The sequence below is a fragment of the Chelon labrosus genome, assembly GCF_963514085.1.
Source record: "Chelon labrosus genome assembly, chromosome: 4".
Lineage (NCBI taxonomy): Eukaryota > Metazoa > Chordata > Actinopteri > Mugiliformes > Mugilidae > Chelon > Chelon labrosus.
In genome coordinates, this window is record NC_140340.1 from 1,516,983 (window position 1) to 1,539,770 (window position 22,788).

Consider the following 22,788-nt stretch of genomic DNA (forward strand, 5'->3'; position numbering starts at 1 on the left):
TGCGAGGAGATGAGATGAAATAAAAGTTGATAGAGTGAGATAGAAAGCGACACTATCCAGTGTTTCTGATTTTTACGTGTTTTCTTAGACTGAAATTTAACAAATTAAAATATAACAACCACTACTGAAAATACGACAAGTTTCTATTTGTAATAAAGAAATTAAAATGTGTTTCATCAACCACGGTTATAAAACCCGTTGGGTCAAAGTGGACCCTTTCTTCGCTCTGTCGCGTTTCCCCCCGGACAGAATTCACTGTCGGACAGATTCCGTTGACATTGCTGAGGAGGAGGAGGCGTCGGGGACTGGTGTTACCAAACGTGTTGATTTAGTCCCAGGGAGCCGCGGTGAAGTGGCAGCCCCGCTCCTCGGCTTCATCCCCCGGATCCAGTGGAGTCATGTACCGGCGGCCGCTGCAGTTCGCCGCCAGAAGCGTCGTGAATGCGGCCGCGTCCCGAGCCGCCTGCGGGAAGGTAACGGCTAGCCTGTTAGCTTAGCGGGCTAATATCTAATACACTGAAAACTAAACTGTGTCCGCGGTAAATAAACATAACGGGGCGAGATGAGACCAAGCTGGGAGTGACAGGAAGGTCCACGCAGTGTGGGGGGTTTTATTGGTGCGTGTGTTAATGAATATCTGGGATGTTGTGAAACATTTAAAAGAGCTGAAAGTCTGGGAGCTAACAGGCTAACAGGATTATTACCTGTGTGTTTATCACCTGGTGTCTGCAGGTGAACTGGGACGAGGTACTGGCAGCAACTGAGCAGCTTAAACCGTTGGTTCCTGTTTAATGTGATTTATATTTTCATTCACTGACCCACTGCTAAACTGTTTAAATTATTATGTTTTAATGTAGAATCAGTTAATTTTTGTTCTATCTAATAATTCCTCTGCTATTTATTTACTGGAATGATCCATCAGTGGTTTGTAAAGTGTTGGAAGTATTTGATAAAATTGCCCAAAAAGATGTTTTAAATGATGTTGTTTGTTGTCTGTGAAGGTTCTCAGTCATCCAGGTCATGGTATATCCAACAAAGGTTAAAAAAGTCAACTGGACTTGTAGAGTATTTTTGAGAAGACGTTGCACTCGAATGGTGAAACGTCTGCTCAAAAAAACTCTACAAGTCCAGTTGACTTTTTTAACCTTTGTTGGATAGATTTTATTTGTTCCAATAACCTCAAAACCCCCTAAAAATGTTTAATCTCCTAAAAGATTAGGAAGCGTGGTTCATTTGGTGGACGGACGTTTCTGGAATTTCCCATTAGTTTGCAAATTTAGCTCAAGTTACATGAAGTAAAGTCAAGTATTGTTGTAAATGCTTAAATCTGTACTTTTATTGACAATTTAGCTCAAACAAATGCACTCTAAAGAACATTTAAACACTCATATGAAGCCTTTTACTAAAGTTAAAGTAGAGTAAAGGTTGTTTTAAAGTACTGCGGGACCTAGACGCCGTAACCTACGTACGTAGCCTACGTCGGTTCGATCCATTTCTTCTTGTACCTCGTCAGTCTGTCTCGCTCTGTAACATCTCCACCCAGACACTAGTCGGCGCTGTGTTGGGTTCATTTCTGTTTCTACTTCCTCCTCCCCTTCAACAACTGAAACTTTTTGCCGAAACGTCGCCAAAGTCGAGTCGTGCAAATGTTTGTATCTCCGAACCTCCTCAGGTAACCTTTCCTCCACGTGTTCTGTCTTTATTGATCCAAAACAATCAATCTGAATATTGTGGAGATGGAGAAACAGCTGGAGATACTAAAGCTTAAAGACGCTTCTACCAAGACGACCAATCACAGCTCTTGTGGTCTGTGTCGCAGCGATGCGTAGTTACATTTCTGAAGAGGTGCTCGTCAGTTACGACGTTAGGGTCTACGTAGGTGTCTGCTTTGTCGCCGTAGCCTCCGAGTCAACTTAATGCATAAGTATAAACGGCCTATTAAGCTGTCATCTCTCCTCTTCTTCCTGTATTTTGTTATTTTCTTCTTATTTTATACCTAAAGAGCCAGTCTGAACTTATCTGGCCATTGTTTTTTGTTTTTTGTGTTGAGGAAAGTTTATCTGGAGTCTCTCTGTTGGGAACTGATTCTACTCCAGCAAAGATCTGCCCCACCAATCAGAGTCATCACGTCATCATAAAATGTTCTGAGTAGCAGGATTTGAGTCTTGTTATTCAGTTGTGTTGGAGGTGTTTCTGACCTGCAGCCTTTTAGCTGTGGTTGTGTAGCAGGCAGCTAATAACAACACACAGATTATAAAAAGACCCAAGGGATCAGATTTCACGGCCACTTCCTTCTTCCTCTCTCTCTGCTCTCCACCTGTTAACATCCCCAAGTATCACCACCTCTTCCCATGTCATTAAACTTTATGTCTTTTTATCTTCCAGGCGTTGGATCAAGAAGCCGGTGTCAGAGCTTTAATAGCCTGCCAACGGGCCAGAGTGTCCTCTCCCTGTCTCACAACATGCCGCAATCTACAAACCACCACACAGGTAACGCCTGAATGGAATAAAACATTTTTGCATCCTTCTGTGTTTTCTACATTTCCACATTAAATGAATCGAAACGTCAACAGATTTGTGCGCAACTCCTGAAAGCAGCAGACGAAGAGAACCCAGTCAAACCCGTCAAACAGAAATATTATACTTGTGTGTTTGTTTATTCAACTAAATTCATCATTTGTACATGTCAGTGAGTTGTAAAAGTAAGTGAATCTCCTTGTGCAGCATTAACATCAACTAAATGTTTTCGGTAACTGCTGAACAGCCCAATCAAAGTTATCATCTCTAGCTTCAACATGTCTTAAACTCTAAACACAATGATCTACTTCCACCACCAGATATTAAATGTGTTTTCATTGGTTGCAGTGACGTACTGACCCAACACCATGACGACAAAACTACAATTTATATGATCACTGACATTGATTAGTTGTTACAGCCCAATACACATTTATAATCATAATGACTGCGTTTACATGGTCTTTAGTATCCCGATTTTGAGGCTTATCCCGGCTTTGAGCATATTCGGGATATGGTGTTTACATGGAACACAGAGAAACCCGGTTATTCATATCCCCGTATACATGATAAATACCAGAACCCCGTTTTCCGATCACTGCATCCTATCTGCGCATGCGTGTTTTACGTCTTTTTCAATGTTTTCCAACGCGACCTAACTTGTTCAACGGAGCGAGGTGGAAAACCAGCGTCACGTAGCTTTTCCGCAACAGATTTGAATACATCAGCATGTCGGTGTTTTCTGCATCTAAACACGTCGTTATGTTTAGTTCTTTCATTACTTTAAGGGAAAATTCTGTCTCTTCGTCGCTCCAAAAGTGAGAAGTTCTCGTTGCCGCCATGTTGTTTGTATATCTAGTGCGTCACTTGGCGTCACTCGCGCCTGCGTAGACAGTGGGCAGCCGTCAGAAATCGGGATATGGTGTATACATGCTCCAGTATCCCGGCTTTCTATCGCAAAACCGGGTTTCTTGAAATCGGGAAATGGGCATATCCCGATTTCTGAATTCGGGATATGGTGTTTACATGGACAAACACAAAAAGAGGATACTTCAAAAACCCGATCAAAATCGGGATACTAAAGACCATGTAAACATGGTCACTGTTTATCTCTAACTGATCTGATCCAATGTCACAGAGACCTTCACTGGTAACATCTTCACTGGGAGTTTATCCCCAGTGTTAACGCATGGAAACATCCTCTCAGTGAAAGTGTGTTTGAAGGTTTTTATATTTTTCTTGGTATCAAGATCAGAGAACGACAGATTTCCTCTCTTCCAGTCCAGATTCACTCTGATCCTCCGGAGCTTCTTCTTTACTGGGAGAACGGTGAACACAGCTGCTGGTGAACATGTTGAGTACTGACCTCCATTGAACCTTATTGTCCACAATCCAGATGGTATCTCTCCCTTCCTCTGGACAGACTCTGCTATCACACCTAGTGTCCACCATGTGTTATCTCTAACCTCAACATCCCAGCTGTGAGTCCCTGAGTTAAAGCCCTCAGAGCCCAGGACATAACAGAAATAATCAAACCTCTCTGGATTATCAGGAAGATGTTGTTTATCTCCTCCTCTCACACTGGTCAGATCTTCAGACAGGATCAGTGTTGGATGAGCAGTGTTTGGATCCAGAATGACAGGAGTGTAGGAGACCATGTCCTTCATCTTGTTCCAGATGTTGAAGGTCAGGTTGCCCAGATGTTTGGCCTGGTCTATCAGAGCTCCTGAGGGCAGCTGTGGATCATCCAGCAGGGGGCAGCGCTGGACTCTTTCCACTGCAGCCTTGTAGTTGCTCAGGAATGAGATGTCTTCAGCTCTCAGCTCCTCCTCTGTGGCTCTGACTGTGTCTGAAAGAGCTGCTATCTCTCTGCTCAGAGTCTCCATCTTCTCCTTCATCATCTGACTCTTCTGCTCCTCTTCCTCCCTCAGTGCAGCCATCCTGGCCTCCTCTTCCTCTGCTAGAATCTGGTGAAGCTTCTTGAACTGCTTCTTAATCTGCCTCTCTGTGTGTCGGGCCTGGACCTTGATGTGCTTTTCTGTTTCATAAAACTTCACTTCAGCTTCTTCACAAACCTTTAACTTCTCCTTTAAGTACTCCAGAATTTTCGAAAGGTTCTTCTTGTGCTGTCGTGCAGCTTCATCGATGGGACTGAATCTGTGGTTGGAGTGTTTTTTTGAATCTCTGCAGACGACACATACTGGCTGCTGATGGTCCAGACAGAAGAGTTTGAGTTTCTCAGAGTGCAGACTGCAGAGAGCCTCTGAAGATCTCTGATCTCTCTCCTGTAAGAAGGACTCACACAGGTTCCTCAACACCAAGTTTGAAGGTGGATCATCTCTTGAAGATCTTCTCATACAAACTGGACACTGGTGTGTTGGTTTATCTCTCCACCACTCCTTCAGACAGACTTTACAGAAGCTGTGGCTACATGACAGAAGAACAGGATCTCTGAAGACGTCCTGACAGACCGGACAGCAGAGATCCTCCTCTGATCTGGAAGCCATTTAGTCTCTGAGTGAAGCTGAAACACAGCAGACACAAAGTCCAGTCAGTCATGGCTCTCCTCCATCTTCTACTAACTTCCCTGAAACTTCCTTTGACTTTGAGTCCTGTTTTTGGTCAAACTCACCTTCAGTGTGTGGAGAGTCAGCAGCTTGAAGCAGCAGTGTTGTAGTTTTCCATTTTTCTCTCCTGTAGCTGGACTCACTCAGAGGAAGGTGTTAGTTTGGTCTGAAGGTGAATCTGATCGTCTGTGTCTCTCTGTAGTCACACAAAATAACAAACTGTTTCCTGGTTTGGCACAGGTAAATCAGGTTAGGGGGCGGAGTTCTACCAGAACTCCTCTGATAAATGTAGAACTTTGACTGTTTGTGCTAGTCACGTGTGTTTCAGTCCAAAGGGTTTATTGTTTGAGGAAGTGTGAGTTGCTCCAGTTTGTGCTATCTGTATATTGACATAAACAGTGTTGTATAAAAGTTAGTGGCCACAACAACAGGAATACACACCTGCAGTACCGTCATACCCTCAACTTTAAGACGGTGTCCCAACGGGATCACTAAAATGTTAGTGCGCCCTGAAAACCAAATAAAATTAGTCTACTAAACTGGAGAACAGACAACATTCAGATTCATGAGCACAAAGTTTACTCTACTGGCATCTGCCACAGTATTATCCTTCACTCTGATATGCCTAATGTCAACACTGTGGGAACAAGGCCCAGCTCATCAACTGATGATTTGGACAACTCAACAAGCAAAGGACGGTCATGGCCATCATATACTAAACAGTGCTGAAGCGCCCAAACCAAGGGCAGTGCATCCTTCTCAATAGTTGAATAATTACTCGGGTAACAATTAAACTTCTTAGAGAAGTAGCAGAATGGCTTATCTACACTTTCTGCTTCCTGCATCAAAACAGCACCTATCCCAACATGACTTGTGTGCACTTTAAACCGTTTGTCCAGGCGGGGCACAGCCAGAAGTGCAGCAGCACACAATTAGTCTTCGCATTATCAAATGCCACCTGACACTGGGCGGAGCATACAAAAGTGTTGCCTTTCAACAGGTCAGTCAGGGGTGCAACCACTGTCAAGAAGTTTTTGCAAAAGGCCCCGTTGTAAGCCATCAGCTCCTTTTAAGTACGGGGCACAGGATATGTTGTAACCGGCTGTACCTTTGTATCCCCCGGACGAACTTGCCCCTGCCCGACCTCCCAACCGTGGTACGTATCACACTTAGCCAGGTTTACAGTGAGATGGGCCTCAACCAATCAGGCAAACAGAGCTTGAATCCGCTGGATGTGGTCCTCCTGCGTGTCACTGAAAGCAATAACGTCATCAAGTTGGACAGCACAACCATCAAGATCTGTTATCACCAGGTTCATGAGGCGCTGAAACGTGGCTGCGAACCAAAACTCATACCTGTGTACTCACAAAGGCTAAACGGTGTCACGGAGGCAGGAATCTCTCAAGCAGTCTCCACCCAGGCAATCTTCCTCAGTTACAACCCAATCATCGTGTAAAAACAAGTTATTGGGACTAAATCCAGTACTGTCCTGAACAACTTCCCTAGTTGCCAACATGAGCCACAGGAGTGCCTCTCCCCAGTCCTTCCCCATTTCCACAACGTAGGCACGCAACATTGATTTTAGCCTTTGATGGAAACGCACCCTGGTTTTGTGCATGGTACACTGATGCACGACTATGCTTCACTCCCTGCTGATGTACGACCCGTTTAAACATATGAGAACTAAAGTTAGAACCCTGATAACTTTGTACTACTTTTGGAATGCCAAAAATGGAGATGAACTCACTGAAAAAGAACGCAAGGGAAATGCTGCAGGGTATCTTGTAGTCTGGCACATCACCATTAGTAAATATGCACAACCAGACTTGGACGGAGGCGTAGGCCCCACACATTCTACAATCAAATGCTCAAATGGTTTAACGGCTGGAATCGGACAAAGAGGTGCCGCCCTAATAACCTGATTGGGTTTACCAGAGAGTTGGCGTGTGTGGCACGAGTTGACGTAACTCGTCACGTCACTGCAACACGGAACGTACTTGGCACCACCACCTGAGAAACTGCTTCACCCACGAAGTTGCCACTGGAAGGTACCCACTTACGTACAAGCAGGTCCTCCTGAACAAAGTGGCCTTGAGCAAACATCCCAAATCTTGTCCAAAGGAAAAACTTCATTCCACAAACCAGACGGGGATGAATCAGCATTTTGTCTTTCTACCCACTCCTCCCTGTTAATGGATGGAGGCAGATCAGGCAATGAAACCTTATGATCAGCAAGCACCATACCTTGACCCTTTTCCAACTCAAAGGAGTCAGAATTAGAGAAATCACAGGTACTCCCTGCCCATTCTTACGTCTATCTTTACTTCCAAGTGGCTTGGAAACAACCACAGGAAGGCGGTGGTCCAGAGGCCCACATAGAACTTCCAGCCAGGTCGTTACCCAAAATCATTACCACATCATCAAGTACCAATGCAGGACGCACCCCAACAGGAACAGTACCCTGTACCAGCTCACAATCTAACGTCACAGGAATCAAACCGAGCTCCATACCCTGCATCTCCTGTTTCAGTCTTGGGCAGTACCGTTTCCACAATAAATGAATGTTTAGCACCTGTGTCATGCTACAACCTAACAACCGGGACACATTTGTCACTACCAAGCATCAGCAATGAATGGCTGAAAACCAGAAACAACATTTGGTTCCACACATGCTGGGCTTTTCTTCCGAAGCTGTAGAAGCATTCAGTGACAACTGATGCATCATCTTGGACTTAAACAGTGGACGCTGATCCTTCCAATGCTGATGAGCAACAACAACTCTTTCTCTGAGCTTCTCAGAAAGCTCCTTTGTCCACAAACATGTGTTGTGAAGATCAGACTGAGACAAATCCCTGATTTATTGAAACTAAACCAGGAACTGAACCACACCTGAGTCTCATTACATTGATGGAAACACTTCTGATTGGACCTGGAAATTAACTTGGAATCCTGGAGGTGCACCTCACAGATATCTACTATTGGTTAATTTTCCTCACAAGTATAATATTTCTGTTTCATGTGTTTGATTGGGTTCTCTTTGTGTACTTTCAGGAAAATCCACTAATGTTTTGACTATTTTTTTAACCTGGTTGTTTTGTTCCAAATGCCATACATATGAACATGCATGCATATATGCATATCCACATAAATGTTGGTTTATTTTTAAACGCACTTAAATCACACCCAAAGCTATGGATTTTAGTAACTGACAGAGATTAATTGATAACAAAACAATCGTCTAGACGGCAGAAAACATTTCAACACAGTTCAGTGACTTAAAACGAAGCCTTTTGAACGTCCTGATGTAATAAAAGTAATGAAACTGTCAGCGCATGAAGACGACACGCAGCTCAGAGTAGGTCAGTTTGTTAATTTACTCAGCAGCTGCTCGCGCCCAGTAAAGGCCAAGCTGCACAGGTGTGTGTCGTCACTGAAACTGAAGGAGCTGCTTTAATGAGGCTCATTCCACATTATTATGTACCGTTTTATCTTTCCTCCTTTCTAAAACTCTCTCATCATCTCCCTCTCTGTCTCTCTGTCGTCTTTCAGCTCCGTAATGTGAAGGAGACGCACCAGCACATGGAGGAGGAGGTAGGGGCCTTCACTAAGCTCATAGAGGCCATGGGCTTCACAGGATCGCTCAGATACAACAAATGGGTGAGTGATGGGAGTTAAGAGGGGGGAGACAAAGGTTACAGGTGATATATTTAGAAAGAAGTGATTGTAGGAAGAAGGGTTGCATTGTAGTGAAGGTTGGAGGAGGTTCTGTCGCCTTTAAGGTGAGCACTTGATCTGCAGCGATGTAACGGCCCCTGATAGAAATTTGATTTCAAGAAGACTCCATGTGAACGGTACCTTCTCTGTAAGGTCAGAGTTCACGGGTTTGGACATGTTTGCTAAGATTTTCTGAAAATGACAAAAGCGAATGATATTTTGATATTAGGGATATGCCCCCTGATGTGATCCTAAACGTCCTAGAGTTGGTCTCCTGTGTCTTCCTAACTTCTCCTAGAGTTGGTCTTCTGTAGCGTCCTAAAGTCTGTCCTTGTCTTCTCCTAGAGTTGGTCTCCTGTAGCTTCCTAAAGTCTGTCCTTGTCTTCCTTGTCTTCTCCAAAGTTGGTCTCCTGTAGCGTCCTAAAGTCTGTCCTTGTCTTCCTTGTCTTCTCCTAGAGTTGGTCTCCTGTGTCTTCCTAAAGTCTGTCCTTGTCTTCCTTGTCTTCTCCTAGAGTTGGTCTCCTGTAGCTTCCTAAAGTCTGTCCTTGTCTTCCTTGTCTTCTCCTAGAGTTGGTCTCCTGTAGCTTCCTAAAGTCTGTCCTTGTCTTCCTTGTCTTCTTCTAGAGTTGGTCTCCTGTGTCTTCCTAAAGTCTGTCCTTGTCTTCTCTGTCTTCTCCTAGAGTTGGTCTCCTGTAGCTTCCTAAAGTCTGTCCTTGTCTTCCTTGTCTTCTCCTAGAGTTGGTCTCCTGTAGCTTCCTAAAGTCTGTCCTTGTCTTCCTTGTCTTCTCCTAGAGTTGGTCTCCTGTAGCGTCCTAAAGTCTGTCCTTGTCTTCCTTGTCTTCTCCTAGAGTGGACTGGATTCAGTCCAATAAATCTTTCAGTCAAAGTTAATGTAGTGTGGAGAGGGTAGCTGGTACCTTGTGTTCTCTACTCCAGAAATGTTCTGGTCATCCAACGCTGCCATAAACTCCCTAACCCTCTCTGGAAGATGTTTCTCCTTGACGCTGTCTCCAGGAAACTTTTCTCTTCTTTTAAACGTTCAGTGTTTGTTGTTGTTGTTTGGGTGCAGCCTTTGACTGAGTGGACTCAGTCCAGGCTGATCAACTACTACCACCTCACAACGCAACACAGGATTCTGGGTCGTCGTCTTCTTCACTGTCTGAACTCAACTAAATAACTACAGAAGATCATTCCTGGCTGAGCCTAATCTGATAATTTAAAAAAATCCCTGGATCGGTTCCGTTACCAGTTTAGTTGTCTTGATGTTTGTGTTGATCGGTGAGCCTTCGGCACCATGGTCATTCCTTGGACCACTTTTTATAAGAACTGATCTCTACTTTATGATGAACACCCCAGAACACCGGCCATTTTGAAGATGCTTTGATCCATCTGTCTAGCCTGATCTTAATGCTTACCCATTTTCCTTCCTTTCAACAAACAAACTTCAAGAACAGATCGTTGAGTTTTTCAGTACACAATGGTGTTATAGTAGCTAATCTAAAGATCCGTGCTTGTCTACACAGAAAATCAAGATTGCTGCCTTGCGCATGTACACATGCTGCGTAGAGAGAATCAACTACGACGAGTTCTTTGAAAGTAAGTCTGATGTTTTCTTAAAACTCTTGACACAACTAATTGTTTATAGCATCAGAGTTGAGACAACCGAGTAACTTTTTGAGATGTGTCGTCAGTCTGAACTTTCCTGGGATGCTAAAACTGATAATACTATGTTGTTCCACACTAAACCTGATGCCCAGGTGGTAGACCTCCATGTTTGCTGGGACAGTACGCTATTAACAAAAACAGGATTCTTCACCGTCTTCAGTCACGTAAACATAAAAGAGTTTCTCAAGTCTCCAGAAGCGTTTTGAGGAACACCAGCCAGCTGATTGCTATGGTTGAGTTGTAATATGGACGCGCTACCGACCTGACGTGAGAATCTAAAGGTTAAATTGTTGGCACTCGTCCCAAATGAAGTGGTTTTAGATGCACTGTCACCACCTCCGTGACATATTTATTTAAAAGTTTTATGTAGCTGCCGTGTGAACTTCCTGCTTCGGGAAAGGACAGCTCAGTTTTTATTTTTCGGTCAACCACTAAACAATAAACTTCAAACATTTCTATGAACTGAAGATTTTACTGAATGTAATCTTTACAAACTTAGAGCAGGACGTTAATGAAAATCTACCATCACCACTAGCATCGTCATTAGCTTTGTCACTAGTGTCGCCAGTAGGATCGTCACTGGTGTTCCCATTAAGGCGGCCGTTAGCCTAGACCTTTCCATAACCGCTAGCATTGTCATTAGCATCAGCGTTAGCATCTGCTGTGGAGTTACTGCCGAGCTTTATTCTCAAAAACAACTGATGAAGACGCAACAATGACTCTGATCACCAACCACTGGTCAGTGACACTGAGGAGAGCGTTCAGCGTTCAGTGTCTTCCATCCGTTGGTTATTGACCCAGTCCATTAGTTGTTTTCTATTGAAAATAAAAGCATCAAGGAGTGTTTGTGTAGAAGGATTGAGACAATGATCGGCCCAGAGAAGCTGTGAAAACTCATTTATATGTGGTTTATTTCAGAATGCTCCCTCCCTGACACTCTCAACTCCTGGTTCCTGGTCGCACAGCTGCACGTATGGTGAGTAAAATGAACACGTGTGTTGTATGCGCTAAATGTTTAGCGTTGAGTTGGCAAAATCAGCCGTAAGTCCTGAGGACACTGCTTCAGGGCGACCGCTGGCTTCTAGAAGCTACACGCCAAGGTTAATGTTTTCAGAGATGGCCATTAGCTTTGCTAACTGTTAGCCTCTGTGGCTTTTAGATGCCAACAGTTACCAAGCAGCAGTGCTCTCACGTCTTAAAGTTGTGACTTGAACACCTGGTCTTTCAGGCAGTTATCAGTCAACAACGTGGCAGTGGCATGGCTCAAACTTTAATACTTAACATCTCTCGTTGTGCTTTGTTCCAGGATGTGTTTGGTCCGGATGCGTCAGGAGGGCAGAGAAGGGAAGTACATGTGCCGGTACCTTGTCCACTCCATGTGGGAGGATGTAGAGCAGAGGAACAAAATCCTCGGGGTAGGTCGTGTTTATATGTGCACCTGTCTTTGTGACTGGATTAAGATCGTATAACAACATTTCCACCATCAACACATACTCTACATATCTGACATTACAGTACTCGTATAGCCTGGCACGTAACTCATGGCGTTAATACTTTCTATATGTATATATAGCACCTTTAACCTCTTAGAAATACTTCACCATCACTGAAACACAACTCATGGTATATTGTATAATCTGAACTTAATAATTTTAGCTGTAGAGTGAAGAATTAGCTTTATCATATCTGTTAGAAAGGGTGCTGTAAGAATGGTGAGATGGTTTCCCAGACTGGCGTCCAGCAAGTCTCCACCACCTGGCTCCTAGCTATGTTTGCTGGAACCCTAATGAACATCTACCTACCAGAGCCCGTCGTCCCTCAGTGTGGACAGACGCCTGTTTTTAGTCAAGCCACTTTCAGCTCTGATTTTAGACGACAAGGTTTTAGTTTCTACTGTCAGCTACTGGGATTTGTTCTTGTGGCTTCAGTGTAATTTAATTTAATTTAAAACTTTTGTGCACATTTGACTTGTTTCTAGTTTTTTAAAAATTTTTGAAAAGAACTGATTTATTTTATCCCAGAGGAAAGCAGGGTTGTACTAGTTCTGCGTCCATGTGTTCCAGATGTGTAGCTGTTCTACTTCCTATCAGCTGTTTTCCTGAGGACAGGGTTTCTCTTAAAAAGTCTTAAAAAGTCTTAAAAAGTCTAAAATTTGATCATGCCAATTTAAGGCCTTAAAAAGTCTTAAAAAAAAAAGAACATATTTTGCATTGTAGGTCTTAAATTACATTCTGTGTAGTTCTTTATTAAATATAACTATTAGCAGTATGCCGAAATTAAACTACAAATGAGACCTGGAAGTGGAATCCAGTGTTCAGCCCGGTTTGTAATGTGTTGCTGCACCGGGTATGGTACGGTCGTACGGCGCAGACGAAGCGGGGAGATTTTATCGTCACGTGACGTTTGTTAGCGTTATGGATTTTTGCCTCCTTTTTGATTCGAGACTGATTCTATCAACTTGGGAAATGGGCAAAATGTAAGTTTAATGATTGCTGGCTTTGTAACGTGGAGTTGAAGAGAAGCTTAGCCTCGTCTGCTAGTAGTATGCTTCAACATGTTGTAACAAGGCAGGAGACGAAGTGGAGGGATTTCAGCACAATACATTTATTAAACAGAACCATATAAAGCCAGGTCTCACGGCATATTACAGAATATAATAACATAATAAAACGTTCGTGGCTTGTAGCCTTCACCTAGCCTGGGTGCCAGCCGAACTTAGTCCCGCCCACAACATTTGAGGTCTGGAAGTTCGGTCTGGCATTACTCCGTTGAGGCGCAATTATGCTCGAACAGGAGCTGTTCGTACCAATCAGATTCTCAGGGCGGGCTTTATACGATGATGGACAGATGATCAACAGTAACGTAATCAACCACGTCACCAAAGAGCGCTTGGGTTGAATTTGTTTACAACAAAGATGGCTGCCACTGGAGAACTGAGATGTGTAGATTCTGCCATCGAGTCTGTTCTAGAAGATATCGACAGCGCATTAATTTTAAAAGAGGAACAGATAAATGCGATCAAGGCATTTGTTAATCGGAAAGATGTTTTTGCCGTCCTTCCCTACGGGATTCGGCAAAAGTTTAATTTATCAGCTGGCTCCGATGGTCGCTTAACATACGTCACACACTCTGTTGCTCTGATTGGTTATAGGTCTATCCAATTGAGTGCAGAGGCATTTTTTTTTCCTGGTTCGGTTGAAACACGCCCCATAATCACAGCCCTATGGAGCGGTATCAGACTCACATTCTGACTAGAATTGAGTATGGCTACGTCAGGCTAGCCTTCACCAGCGTCCACATTACGGAGATGGAGGAAGTAAAAAAATAAAAGAGACGGAGGCAATAAAAGTGACACCTGCTGAACTAAGCGATGAAAACAAAGGAGGCGCCGCCGTGTGGCGTAAACTGGTACTGCTCCATGTAATACTCTGGCTGTTACAGCTTGAACGAAATGATTTCATTGATTGGCTGAAACGTGCTGAACAATCTTTATGAGGTGAACTACTGACTCTACCGATTCTGCTGCCTCATCATCACATAAAGTGACGTGTGGAACAACCCCGGCTGTTTCAGTGCTCATAAACAGCACACCTGGGGCATGATAAGGATCCGTGATATATAATCTGTTTAAAGTGCACAATAAACTCTGACGACCCTGAAATCACCACTGCTCTATTAAGATTTCCTGCCAATATGGCAATGTCAACAAAACAGTCACATGACGCCTGGAGCTTCTATAGCGGTCTACAGCGATGTGTTTCAAAGCCGTTTAATTCCATTGTAATACATTACAAAACTATGCACGGCACATTGGATGGAGGAAGTTGGGGCATGTCTCAATGCATGTTAAATCACGTCCCAGAGGGTAGTTGATAGTTGAATGACCATACATTTTGTTATTTTAAAAGTAATTCTGGGTCTCTGATTTTCCTGATGTTTTGTACTTCAAGTAGGTCTTAAATTGAACCTATAATGGTCTTAAAAAGTCTTAAATTTCACTTGCTCAAACCTACAGAAACCCTGTGAGGAACCGATGGAATAAAAACACATTAAAGTCATTTTTTTTTAATCGCTTATTGAAACCACACTCTTAAGACGGATCCTGCGACCGTTGATCGGCCAACTGAACTTCCCACGATTACTTGCAAAAAGGCAGATCGATTCGATGCTAGCTTTCCGTTTGGAAGCAAATAGTCCCGTAGGTTGGTGGTGTCTTCTCCATCTTCTTCCTCTAGTTTCATATTTCATGTGTCTTTGTTTTTGTCCAGCTCTTTGCCGTCATCAGATTTTTAAATCACCTTTCAGATCCGACTCTGCTTCTGGATCACACGTCCACTAATTTTCTTGCAGAAAGATTTCTAACAACAAGATGCAGGAAATTACTTCATTTAAAAACCTCTATGTTGAAGAGCAGCAGCTCCTCACCAGCTCTTCTGACTTACCACAGACATTAAACCAACTGAATGTCATGCTGTTAAATAAATGTTCATCACATTAGACAACATCCCCGCTTCGTTTTATCCGCACCGTTGCACGCTGCACATATAATGCGCGCGTTGTTTGTTCAGAGTTTTACGTCGGTGTAATTGTGCCAACAAGCAGGAAGTGCGTCCAGCTCCCCGGAGAGCGAGGCCGGCTGCGCTCAGAGTCGCTCCTCTATTCTCCGTCAGTGGAGCAGCTCCAGGAAGTGTCGCTCGTTGACATCACTTAAATCTGGGCTCGGCTCGCATGACGCTTTCACAGAGACTTTGTCAGTTAACTCTCAGAGCTGTAACTCTGTGTGTGTTTGCATGATGCATCTTAACGGTCGCTTTAGGAAAGAAAATAAAGATTCAGCCCTAAAAAAAAAAAAAAAAAAACGTTTATTTCTTTAACATGTTTTAATTGTGACTGACCTGCTTTTATTACACATCCTGGAACGTGGAGACCAGTATTAGTTTTAATGAAAAAGACCTAATAGCTTTTAATTAAATCCCTTTTAAACGTCACCCGAGTGTTGTGGAGTTGCTTCTGTTAACTTTAGGAGGCTACCGTTAGCTTGTCGAGGCTAATTTAGTGGCTAACATTACCTTGTGTCAACATAGTTTCTTTTGTTATCTTGTTAAAGCTAATGTGATATTGTTTGTGTTGGTTAGTTGTAGGCTATTGAAACTGTTAGCTTGTTAAAGCTGACATAGCGGCTAACATGAGCTTGTTTAGGCAAATTAAATGGCTAACTTTAGCTCATGTAAGCTAACATAGTTGTTTTTGTTATCTTGTTTAGGTTAATGTGAGATTGTTTGTGTTGTTGTTTTTTGGGCTTTTGAAATCATTAGCACAGTTTAGGTTGATGGAACAGCTAGCATTAGCTTGTTTAGGCTAATTTAGTGGCTAACATTATCTTGTTTCAGCTAACATAGTTTCTTTTGGTATCTCGTTAAATCTAATGTGATATTGTTTGTGTTGGTTAGTTGTAGGCTATTGAAACTGTTAGCTCGTTAAGGCTGACATAGCTAACATTAGCTTGTTTAGGCAAATTAAACTTTAGCTCATGTACTCTAACAGTGTTTAGGCTAATGTGAGATTGTTTGTGTTGTAGTTTTTTGTGCTTTTAAAACCATTAGCTTGTTTAGGTTGATGTACCAGCAAACATTAGCTTGTTTAGGCTAATTTAGTGGCTAACATTATCTTGTTTCAGCTAACAGTTTCTTATGTTATCTTGTTTAGGCCAATGTGACATTGTTTGCGTTGTTGTTGTTTTTTAGGCTATTCAAACCGTTAGCTTGTTTAGGCTGACGTAGCAGCTAGCTTTAGCTCATTTAGGCTAATTAAGTGTCTTGATTATGGTAAGTTAATTAAATGCTCGGGTGTAGTGGTGTAAAATTGATCTGGAGTCTCTCTGTTGGGAACTGATTCTGCTCCAGAAAAGACCTGCTGGGCCAATCAGAGCGTCTGGGGGGCGGGGCTTAATATGGTGATGGATAGAAGAGTAACAGTAGTCATAGATATCATCTGAGTTAATTTATTTTCTGTGTCAGTTGAAACATAATGAAATCCAGATGGAGAGAGTAACTCCACAAGATTTTTAATTATCCAGAGAAATTAAATTAATTAATTCACCACAAGTCTCTTTTCTTTTCATCTCTTTGATTTCTCTGAACAGATCGATGCTGTCCAGAGAAAGGAGGCGACGAAAGTGATGACTGAAACCTTCTACGCAGCCATATTCGGATACGACGAGGTGAGAAGCAAACCTTTAAAAAGAATAAAAAAGTGTTTTTATGTCGATGTTTGGTCAAACGCTGTCACCATTTAATGATGAAACAAACCAGTAGACTTCATTTAATAAGCTTCATATCAGATCAGACTTTTATCTCTTTGATAAGAGATAAAAGTCATTTTATAATAAAGTAGATTTAATGGTTTTATCAGCAGTAAAAGGCACTTTAATTAAAGCCTGACCTAGTTCATAATTAATCAGATTAATCAAATTTATTTAACGTAGCGTTCTGTCAATTAACCCTTTGATTATCTAATAAATAATAAATAGAACTTCCTCTAATTACCTTTTAAATATATTTTAACTTTCCTCCTCTTCCTCTTTGGGTTTTGTCAGTTTGGATCTTCTAGTCGTATCACTGCCCTGACTTTGAAAGCATTTAAAACAAACATCTCAGTGTCTCTGTTTAATGAATTGTGAAGGCAGTAAAAGTCTGGACCCTCTAAACAACAAATGTACAGTACATGTCAATATATAAATATATGAATGAATGAATGAATGAATGAATGTGTTTGTGTGCAGGGAATCCTGTCGGAGGACTCCATTCTGGCTGCAGCTCTGTGGAGAAACTTGTTCAACCGTCAGTGTGAGGACCCGAGACAGCTGGAGCTGATGGTGGAGTACGTACGCAAACAGGTGGGTTCACGTTTCAGTAAAGATCTGCTGGGCCAATCAGATCGCGTGGGGGCGGGGCTTAATGTGGTGATGGACAGAAGAGTAACAGTAGTGATACACGTCATCTGATTGACGGTGGCGTTACTTCGGTTATCTTTATTTAGCCTGACGATGTGACGACGCGACTATAAGAGCTGTGATTGGTCCTCTTGGTAGTAGAGTGTTTTAACTTTAGTATCTCCAGCTGCTTCTCAATCTCAGCAATTTTCTCACTGATTGTTTTGATCACTAAAGATGGAACACATGGAGGTTAACTGAGGAGGTTCAGAGGAGATAGTTGTTGAAAGTGAAGCAGGAAGTAGAAACGCTGATGTCATTGACTGACGAGTATAAATGACTCCACCAGCGTAGACTATAGCATCTAGTCCTGGAGGCATCTGAGCTCCTGGGACCCTCAAAGCTTTAGATCTGGTTTTATATCAAAGAAGATAAAAGCAAGAGCAAGTGGTCTTTAGTTGTGAAGGACTGGTGTTGGTCTGGTCTTTAGTTGTGAAGGACTGGTGTTGGTCTGGTCTTTAGTTGTGAAGGACTGGTGTTGGTCTGGTCTTTAGATGTGAAGGACTGGTGTTGGTCTGGTCTTTAGTTGTGAAGGACTGGTGTTGGTCTGGTCTTTAGATGTGAAGGACTGGTGTTGGTCTGGTCCTTTAGATGTGAAGGACTGGTGTTGGTCTGGTCTTTAGATGTGAAGGACTGGTGTTGGTCTGGTCTTTAGATGTGAAGGACTGGTGTTGGTCTGGTCTTTAGTTGTGAAGGACTGTGTTGGTCTGGTCTTTAGTTGTGAAGGACTGGTGTTGGTCTGGTCTTTAGTTGTGAAGGACTGGTGTTGGTCTGGTCTTTAGATGTGAAGGACTGGTGTTGGTCTGGTCTTTAGTTGTGAAGGACTGGTGTTGGTCTGGTCTTTAGATGTGAAGACTGGTGTTGGTCTGGTCTTTAGTTGTGAAGGACTGGTGTTGGTCTGGTCTTTAGATGTGAAGGACTGGTGTTGGTCTGGTCTTTAGATGTGAAGGACTGGTGTTGGTCTGGTCTTTAGATGTGAAGGACTGGTGTTGGTCTGGTCTTTAGATGGGTCTTTAGAGGATCATTCACTGGAGGAGGAGCAGGACAGGATCAAACTGTTTCCTCCATATACAGGTGAATATCTGGTCATTAACTGACCTTGAAGACTTGGATGAAACGTCTTCTAGAAACTCTACAAGTCCAGTTTGTCGTTGTTGTTTTTGGACGAACCATGACCTGGATGACTGAGAACGTTTACAGACAAGTGGTTTTATAGTTTTATCCCTGAGGTCTGCTGTTAGACTAAACTGTGTCCAGGTCTCAGGGATCATTAAAGGAGACCAGATGCACTTCTGTATTTCCTTGTATTTCTCTTTATATTTTAAGTTTGGTTCATTTGATTTTCAATTTAAAAAGCAAAAACAAAATTTGTGAAATTTAGCTTTGGTCCTTTAATCTATGGAACAGGAATAGAAGTAAGGGAGAAACCGGTAGTTATTAGATTCATGGAAAAGAAGAAGAAGAAGAAGAAGAAGTTTCCATCAGTCAATATTCAGATGTAGAAGAAGAACCAGGTTTATTTAGAGCTGAACATAATGATCCATGGACCAGAGCGACCTGGACCAGAGGTCACCATGGAGACTACATCCTGGACCAGAGAGACCTGGACCAGTGGTCACCATGGAGACTACTTCCTGGACCAGAGAGACCTGGACCAGAGAGACCTGGACCAGTGGTCACCATGGAGACTACTTCCTGGACCAGAGAGACCTGGACCAGAGAGACCTGGACAATGGTCACCATGGAGACTACTTCCTGGACCAGTGAGACCTGGACCAGTGGTCACCAGAGAGACCTGGACCAATGGTCACCATGGAGACTACTTCCTGGACCAGTGAGACCTGGACCAGGGGTCACCAGAGAGACCTGGACCAGTGGTCACCATGGAGACTACTTTCTGGACCAGAGAGACCTGGACCAGGGGTCGCCATGGAGACTACTTCCTGGACTAGAGAGACCTGGACCAGGGGTCGCCATGGAGACTACTTCCTGGACCAGAGAGACCTGGACCAGGGGTCGCCATGGAGACTACTTCTTGGACCAGAGAGACCTGGACCAGTGGTCACCAGAGAGACCTGGACCAGGGGTCGCCATGGAGACTACTTCCTGGACCAGAGAGACCTGGACCAGTGGTCACCATGGAGACCTGGACCAGTGGTCACCATGGAGACTGCATCCTGCTTCATTAAAAGACAAATCACCTCAGGAGAAAAAACATGAAGACTGAGATAAACTTAATTAATAATAAAAGGTTTATTTAATTCATTTAGTCGCTTTTCCAGTTTTTGTTTCTGTTATTTTATTAAAACAAACTTGAGACACCAGAGAAAATGCACAGACCGTGTAGACGAGGGGTTTCTGGATGAAGTGTGTAGTGGATGTGACGCTCTGTTAATATGTTTAATTTCACAGGCTGCATTTTAAAAAATGCAGCCAATAATAAATTATTATTATTATTATTATTATTATTATTATGTACTTTATTCGTCATTAAATCCTTTAAATCTTGTCTCGTGCTCAGATGCAGTTCATCGACGCTCTGGACAGTGACGACCTGCTGCTGACTGGAGAGGTGAAGTGGCGCCCCCTGGTGGAGGAGAACGCTCAGAGCATCCTGAAGGTGGCCAGACCCACGTACAACGATGCCGGACTGTGAGACGAAGGGACGGACTTCCTCCTCCCTCGCTTCCTTTCTCCCTGTCCTGTCTCTCCGTCTGTCTCCCACCATATAAGGTTTTAAATCCAGGTCTGTTACCATAGCACTTCTTTTCTCCTCGTGTGTTTTCCCAGAGCAGTTCCTCCTCTTCCTCCTCCTCCTCCTCTTCTTCTTCTTCTGTCAGATGATGAGTCTGTTTGTGGAGGTTTGATGTAGACAGGATGTAAAATCAGGGACTTCCATCGTCGTCCTGTCGGGTTTGAGAGCGTCTTCATTTCTGAAAAAAAAAAAAAATCACAAATCTGTGTATTTATATTTTCTCTTGTTTTCTCCGTGAACACCACTCTGTCTGTATTTATGAAGTGTTTTGTTTTGTATACCTCCACGTTTACACTGAGCTACCTGTCACCGCTCCTCCTCCGCTGTGTTTAAATGAAGCTTCGCTCTGATTGGGTGACGTTAGCTGCTGGTTCCCATGACGCTCTCACACCTGAACAGGAAGCCGGGCCCTCAAAGACCTGGACGTCATCTCTTGTTTTAAAAAATAATAATTAAAAAAAAAGTGAATAAATAAAAGTGGATCTGTTAAAAAAAAATGTATATGAAGCTCAGCATCTGCTTTCTGTGACTGAATGAACAAAATGAAAATTAAAGCTGCAAGCAGCGTTGAACGGGCCCTCGCAATCCACGCTTGTCGGCGTCCGGCAAGGACGGGGTCACTGCATTTCTCAGGGGATACAGTGGAGTAACAGTGCACCGTGGCACGATAGCTAACAGTTCTCCAATGACAGGCAAAGTCTTCTTGCTTCAAGGATTTATTTTGTCACTCCTAATTTAAGTTTAATATAAATAAAACCCATCTATCCATCTATCTATCTATCTATCCATCTACCTACCTACATATCTATCTATCTATCTATCTATCTACCTATCTATCTATCTATCTATCTATAACAACGACGGATAATCTCCGCTAGCTTAATGCTAACGTACAATGCGAAACACCATAGACAGGCTAACGGAACTAGCATCGCCATAGCGGCGGCTACACCAAACTCTTTTGAATGTATTGTCTCCGTGGCATCAACAAACAGTTGTATAATTATTCTCTCTGTGTCATCAAAGTATGTGGCTGCAGGTACAACAATACATTTCACTGTGCATTGTACTATGTATAACTGTGCATGAGACAAATGCAACCTGTCTATCTACCTATCTATCGATAACAACGAAAAATAATCTCCGCTAGCTTAATGCTAACGTACAATGCGAAACACCATAGACAGGCTAACGGAACTAGCATCGCCATAGCGGCGGCAACACCAAACTCTTTTGAATGTATTCTCTCTGTGGCATCAACAAACAGTTGTATACTTATTCTCTCTGTGTCATCAAAGTATGTTAAAACAGCCTCACCAATCATTAGAAGTTAAACCAACACACACACACACTCTGACATTCAGCCAGCAGAGAGAAATGATTTGGCTCCATCTGCTGGACAAAGTAGCGAACTACGTGTGCACTGATGATGAAACGAGGGAGAAAGAGCAACTTTTCACTTTCACTACCATAAAAGGCCCTAAAGTTTAACGAAAACTCACAATCTTCGCAGGGAGTGACCATGAAGATCATAAGTATGTCGTGATAACATCTGAAAACAATAAAAATCCGCCCGACAGGAATGGCAGCTCATACAACAGACTCTATTTAAATCAGCCCACAATAGGTGGCGCTACAACAATTGCATGAATATTGACATATGGATGTGTTCAGTTAGGGACCAGTAACAATACTGGAAAGTTTCATGCACTTTGGACTGAATTGAAGCATGTTTACAGCACGTTTAAGCACGTTTATTGCAACTTCCTGTTTCATGGCGCGTCAAAAAAACTTTGAGGGGCCAGCAGACCCACGCCACATAGACGAAAAGTCAAAAAGAAAATATGCTCATGTTCATCAAGGGTTCAACTACCTAATTCCATAGTTTTTGAAGTCTATCTGATAGGTTTAATGCCTTAAAAAAAAATGATGATTAATTCCAATTTTCTCCAATTTTCTCCAATTTTCACACTTTTAATCAAAATAGCAGACTTCCTGTTGGGTTTAGAATATGGCTCCAAGAGACTTTTTTGTGCGTCCTGGGATGTTACATATAAGTGACATATTTCCAGATTTTTAGACGCAACGGGCTTCAGGGGCTGGTCCGTACAAGGTCCGTAGGTGGCGCTACTGAGCCATTTTGCCACGCCCATGCTCGAGGCCCTGATACATTGCAATTTTGGGGCAAACGAATCTTTCTGCCAATTTCCAGGACTTTTCTTGCATGTTTAGGCATGCGTACGATTTTCCAAAGTTCCTGACAAATAATAATAATAATAATAATAATAATAATAATAATAAACAGTACGAAAACAATAGGGTCCTTGCACTTCGTGCTCGGGCCCTAATAAAGGGTCTGGTTTAAAGGTGGTCAGCACTCAGTCCTCCTGCAGGGGGCGCCACACTCCACTGGTCCTGGTTCCCATGTGAACGAGTAGTTTTCACCTTTAACTCAATTTTAAATAAGAGACTTTAAGGTTTAGTCTGATGTTTCTGTTGATAAAATGTCATTTTATATTAAATAAAAGTAGATTTAATGTTTATATCAACAGAAAAAAAAAAAGAGTCTGATCAGTAAC

General features: G+C 42.8%; 2 protein-coding genes across 2 annotated transcripts in view; one reads left to right on the forward strand and one right to left on the reverse strand.

The window, feature by feature from the left end:
* The first annotated feature begins 220 nt into the window (after nucleotides 1-220).
* On the forward strand, nucleotides 221-20,932 carry uqcc1 (ubiquinol-cytochrome c reductase complex assembly factor 1). Its single transcript, XM_084543696.1, has 9 exons — nucleotides 221-473; nucleotides 2,386-2,490; nucleotides 8,634-8,741; nucleotides 10,322-10,394; nucleotides 11,382-11,439; nucleotides 11,770-11,878; nucleotides 16,606-16,683; nucleotides 17,245-17,358; nucleotides 19,976-20,932. Exons 1-9 carry the CDS (start codon nucleotides 399-401, stop codon nucleotides 20,108-20,110), a joined length of 855 nt encoding a protein of 284 aa, XP_084399822.1. The 5' UTR covers nucleotides 221-398; the 3' UTR covers nucleotides 20,111-20,932.
* Nucleotides 2,962-22,788, reverse strand: part of LOC311487414 (E3 ubiquitin-protein ligase TRIM35-like) — a gene marked incomplete at its 5' end in the record, with an annotated part of 59,558 nt that continues 39,731 nt past the window's right edge. The window contains one exon of the mRNA XM_084543681.1: nucleotides 2,962-3,883. Coding sequence (XP_084399807.1) covers nucleotides 3,630-3,883 — 254 coding nt within the window. The 3' untranslated portion in view covers nucleotides 2,962-3,629. The remainder of the gene's footprint in view (nucleotides 3,884-22,788) is intronic.

Excerpts from the sequence above, each read along its gene's own strand:
- uqcc1 (XM_084543696.1), top strand. The coding sequence starts at position 399 with ATGTACCGGCGGCCGCTGCAGTTCGCCGCCAGAAGCGTCGTGAATGCG. Across the intron at positions 11,440-11,769 it reads GTCGCACAGCTGCACGTATG|GATGTGTTTGGTCCGGATGC; the intron begins GTGAGTAAAATG and ends GCTTTGTTCCAG. Across the intron at positions 17,359-19,975 it reads TGGAGTACGTACGCAAACAG|ATGCAGTTCATCGACGCTCT; the intron begins GTGGGTTCACGT and ends TCTCGTGCTCAG.